The sequence below is a fragment of the Chrysochloris asiatica genome, unplaced genomic scaffold (assembly GCF_000296735.1).
Source record: "Chrysochloris asiatica unplaced genomic scaffold, ChrAsi1.0 scaffold00313, whole genome shotgun sequence".
Classification (NCBI taxonomy): Eukaryota; Metazoa; Chordata; class Mammalia; order Afrosoricida; family Chrysochloridae; genus Chrysochloris; species Chrysochloris asiatica.
In genome coordinates, this window is record NW_006408831.1 from 2,074,744 (window position 1) to 2,080,078 (window position 5,335).

The window sequence follows — 5,335 nt, forward strand, 5'->3', positions numbered from 1 at the left end:
CCCCCCCACCCCCCTTTAGTATGGGTTCTTTCCCTTAGTACAAAGATTATTTTTAACGTACTGTTGGATTCTATTGGCTAGGATTTTGTTGTAAATCTTTGTATCTATGTCATCCACAACTCTTCTGGTCTTCAGTTATTAGTGTCTAATGCATCAAATCTATTCTTGAGATGGTCTCAAAATTTAGAAAAGTTATATTTGGTGTCATATTTTGGCTATCATGGACTTGTTTACTTAGTGTTAGCCTGAACTTGCATATGAGAAATTGATGGTCTGTTCCACAGTCCACTCCTGGCCTTGTTTTGGCTGATGTTACTTAGCTTTTTCATTCTTTTTTCCCACAGATGTAGTCCGTTTGATTCCTGTGCATTCTATCTGGTGAATCCCATGTATATAGATGCCTTTTATGCTGTTTTAAAAAGGTATTTGCAATAAGCAAGTCATTGATCTTGCAAAATTCTATCATGTGATCTCCAGCATTATTTCTATCACCAAGGTCTTATTTTCCAACTAGTGATTCTTCATCTTCTTTCAAACCTTCACATTCCAATCACCAGTAATTATCAGTGCATCTTGATTGTATGTTTGATTAATTTTAGACTTAAAAAGTTGGAAGAATTCTTCAATAACTGGCTTTAGTGGTTGGCACATAAAATTGAATAATAATGGTATTCATTGATCTTCCTAGTAGGCACATGGATATATATACAACATTGTACTTCAAGATAGAAATTGAAATCTTCTTGACGATGAATGCAGTGGCATTCCTCTTGAATTTGTTGTTCCTGGCATAGTAAACCTATGATTGTCAGATTCAAAATGGTCAATACTAGTCCAGTTCAGTTCACTAATGCTTAGCATATGGATCTTTATGTGTTTCATTTCATTTTTGACAACTTCCAATTTTCCTAGGTTCATATTTTATACATTCCATGTTCTGATTATTAATTGATCTTTGCTATTGCTTCTCCTTATTTTGAGTTGAGCCTCATCAGCAAATGAAGAGCTCCAAAGCTTCACTCTATTTGTATCATAATGGTGAACTGTACCTTTTAAATTTTGTTAATTTTATAAAGTACACTCATTAAAATAACTGAATTATCAATATATGACTTCATAACATCCTTTAGCTCTGCCTTCACTGAGTTATTGTTGATGTTGTTAAAGAGTTGTTGGGTTGGTTCTGACTCATACAGTGCTTCTGGGGAGCAGTTGGTGGATTTGAACTACTAGTCTTATGGTTAGCAGTCCAGTACTTATCCGACAGTACCACATCTATGTACCTTATATACCTTTTCAATTAACTACTACCTGTATGATATAAAGATAGTTCTAGAATGATTGTTTTATGGAGGAATGTGTGAAACAGAGAAATACTAGTTTGTGGTACACTATCATTTCATCCTTCCCTTTGGTTTGGCAGTATAACATATTATCCCTGATCTGATACTGAGCTTTATTATTATTGTTATTATCTGCTGTTGAGTTGGTTCTGACTCATAGCAATCCTGTATTGGATTTCCAAGGAGTGACTAGTGGGTTTAAACTAATGATGCGGTTCAGCACTTATCCTACAGTACCACACAGGGACTCAGAGAGTGAGCTTTAGAGTTCATTGATACCTTCTTTGAGATATCAGCACCTATCACCTCTGGTTTTAAGGTCTGGCTCAGGACAGTGCTATCAATCTGCCAGCTGCTCCAAATGAGGCTTTCTGCTCCTGTGAAAACGGAAAGCCTTGGAAACTCTATACAGGGTCGTTATGAGTCAGAACCAATTTGACGGCACTTAAGAACACAACAGCATTCATATATGGAATCCTGGTGTAGCATTTCAGAATAAGCACGGGACTGGCAACTGAGACGCTGACAGTTCAAACCCACCAGCAGCTCCTCAGCAACCTTATATAAGGCCACTATGATACGGAGTCAACTTGACGGCACTTAACACAACAGCAACATATTAATAAATACCAACTTCATTTTGGAGAGGTCAGAGGGCCCAATTTGCCTAAAATATCTCCCCAGCAGCCATGCGAACAGGACTGCTTATTAGATTATAATATTAATTGAAGCTGTTGTCTGTGCCAATTAAATACACTTTTAGAAGGTGCCTGTTAGCTGAGAAAAGCGGTGGAATTTGCTCCTTCCCGCTAACATCTTAGACCCTTCCTACATATTAACGTGGTCTAGTGTATGATAATGCTGTTGCTGTTGCTGTTAGTGTATAGGTGCTGAAGAAACTGAACAAGGGACAGCATATTTTTAAACCTTAAAAAACGACTGTAAAAGTTTTTTGTTAAGTGTTGTTGTTAAGTGCCATCAAGACAGTTTGCACTCATAGTGACCCTTTATAGGGTTTCTGAAGAGCAGCTGGTGTGTTTGAACTACCGACTTTGCAGCTCAAACTGACCTTACAGTCCAGTGCATTATCCTGCAGTGCCATACCAGAACTCCAAAGTGAATATAGCATTACAGAAAAAAAAGCACCAGAATGATCTTTGCTTTTTCATCCTTTCATGCTGTTTTCATCACTGCCCCCATCTTAAGCTTATAATCAGAAAAATACATCCTAAACCATGCTTTTAAAATCCTATATTCCTTATGTTTTGTAACATATGGGGCCGCATAATATTACCATTATTGTGCCCATTCTTTCCAGTGTTTATATAAATATTTCATCTAGTTGGGCTTAGTCTGTGATATAATATCTCCTTTTGTAACTTCATATTGCCAAAGCACTTTTTTTGTTCTATAAAAGACTAATAAATTAGTAGGAATCCTGGTGTGGCGATGTAGGATAAGCACTGGACTGCCAACCTCAATGTTGGTGGTTCAAACCCACCAGCTGCTCCTCAAAAACCCTACACAGGGTTGCTACTGTCAGAACAGACTCCCTGCACTTAACAACAATAACTCATTAATTGGGTGAACCGTAAGTTATTTCATGAGCTCCCATTGTAAGACATCTTGGTTATTCCTAATTTTTGACATAATAAATAGGTAGTGTACATTTCTATAGGAGCCCTTGTGGCACAGCGTGGTAAACTTTGGACTGCTAAACAAAAAGTCAGTGATCAGAATCTTGGATAGAGGAAAATGTGACAATCTGCTTCTCTACAGCCTTGAAAACCTGAGGGTGTTATTCAACTCTGTTCTGTAGGGTTCTTATGATCAGAACTGACTTGATGATAGCCGGTTTGATTTGGGTTAGGTACATTTCCACGTCTATATCCTTCCTCCTGGAGTCCAGGGGTGGCGTTGTGGACTAATGCACTGGATTGCAAAGTCGGTTGAACCACAAGGTCGCCAGTTCAAATTCACCAGCTACTCCTTGGAAACCCCATATAGGGTCGCTATGGGTCAGAACCGACTTAACAAAAATCCTTCCACCTGCCCGCACCCCATTTTGAATTGCAGTCTCCATTTTGAATTGCAGTCTCAAGTGGGTTGCTTTGAGGGGTCCTGTTATGTTCTGCATCCAAGTTCATGATTTTCTTTATTTTGCTTGCTCTCCACCACACCCAGGGTAGAAAGGGAAAAGACAAAAGCCAACAGCTAGCAGTGAGGACTAGAGAGAGAAGGTGGCCTAAGGAAGGGAGCCAGGGAAAGAGCCCGGGTACAGGCGGAGGGGTGGGGGAGGAATCAGCGCGCACCCACCCCCGCGGTGCCTTTGGGGTGTCTGGAACTAGTTCCAGGCGTATCCACAGCTCACAGCTTCTGGCAGCGGCCCTGCCCAAAATGCAAGGGTAGTTTCCAGGAGGTCTGGGGCTGCAAGAGCCAGAGGAGCTGCTAATGGCAGACCAGTAAGGGAACAAAATGTAAGTGCGGCACTGAAGACCCAAAGCTGTACTTCAAATTCCAGTTCCATCCTGAATTAGATTGGGGACCCTGAGCTAGTCATCTAACGGAGCCTCAGTTTCCTCACAGTCAAAATGAGGATAATACCCATTTATGTGGAATGTACGTACAGAGGTGGAGATAATTAGCGTAAAACACCCTGCACAGTGCTTGACATTTAGTGAGCCCTCTGTAAATATTGGAATCCTGATGTGGCGCCATAGGATAAGCACTGGACTGCTGACCACAAGGTAGGCGGTTCAAACGCACCAGTCACTCCTTGGACTGCAGGATAGCTATGCTATAAATATTAATAGTATTCTAGTCCTCACATTGAAGCAATTCCAACATCCACAATAACCTGCTATTTGGGTTAACTGAGTTGGGCGGGTAATTTGCCTAAGGCTGCAGAGATTGGTAAGGGGCTGAGGATTTGAACTCCTATCGCTGGTAACCTCCCAACCAGGAGGGCTAAAAATCTTCTGGCCTCCCGGAAACTCACCTTCTTGGCCCCTGGGCCACCCGCTGGTGCCATCATACCGCGACTTCTAGAGCGTCTGGTGCCCCAGGCGCGTACCAGGCCAGAAGACCGCCCCTAGCCAGCCCGCCCCTCATCGGGGGAGGGTCTGAAGGCTGCCAGGAGGGCCCCAGTCTCCAGCCTGTTGTAAGCAGGTACCGGTGCCCTAGGCCTCGCCATGCTCCGCTCGGGAGCGCAGCGTCTGGGGGGCCTCGCTCTGCGGACTGCCCCTCTTCGGGGAGCGCAATCAGTGTCCTACCCAGGCCGCCTGCGCTCAGTCTACAGCCGGGAAGGGTGAGTCCGGGTCCCGTCTGCACTCCGACCACCGGCTACTTAAAGGGGGTGGCAGCAAGGAGCTGAGGCAGTTTCCGGGGTTAGGAGCACTTCTGCCTCTGAGAAATGGACTTTCTTCTAGAATTAACTATGCTTCCTTTAACACGCGCTATGGTGCAAAATGAAACAGTATCAAAGGGCTGTCCATGCAAAGTCCCTTCGGCTCCAATGCCTTTCTCTTGTCAATAGCTGTCAATAATGTCTTCTGTATCCCATAATCCTTTAATTACATTTTCCCACGACTTTTTTTTACCAGCCTAAAATCAAAACAATAGCAAAACCCGCAAAGCTACAGTTGTTGTAAACTTGGACTTATGGAAACCACATGTGTGTCAGGGTAGAATTGTACTCCATAGGGTTTTCAATAACTGATTTTTTGGTAGCAGATTACCAGACCTTTCTTCGGAGGTACCACTGTGTGGATGCAAACATTTTAGCTATCAGCTGAAAGTGTTAACCAGCTGCACCACGGAGGTACTCCTTTGAACTACTTTGTTACGTTGTTGTTAGGTGACCTTCAGTCACTTCTGACCCACAGCAACCTTATGTACAACAGAATGAAACACTGTCTGGCCCCATGCCATCCTCACAATTATTTTTATGTTTGAGTTTATTGTTGCAGACACCTGTCAGTTCATCTCGTTGA

The 5,335-nt window shown here is 42.7% G+C and overlaps 2 protein-coding genes across 2 annotated transcripts in view; one reads left to right on the top strand and one right to left on the bottom strand.

Moving 5' to 3' along the window:
- Positions 1-4,380, bottom strand: part of BHMT2 (betaine--homocysteine S-methyltransferase 2) — a 29,879-nt gene extending 25,499 nt beyond the window's left edge. Inside the window, 1 exon segment of the mRNA XM_006875197.1 lies at positions 4,342-4,380. Within this exon segment, the coding sequence (XP_006875259.1) occupies positions 4,342-4,377 (36 nt within the window). The 5' untranslated portion in view covers positions 4,378-4,380.
- Positions 4,381-4,534: 154 nt separating this feature from the next.
- Positions 4,535-5,335, top strand: part of DMGDH (dimethylglycine dehydrogenase) — a 114,303-nt gene continuing 113,502 nt past the window's right edge. The window contains exon 1 of the mRNA XM_006875190.1: positions 4,535-4,650. Within this exon, the coding sequence (XP_006875252.1) occupies positions 4,535-4,650 (116 nt within the window). The remainder of the gene's footprint in view (positions 4,651-5,335) is intronic.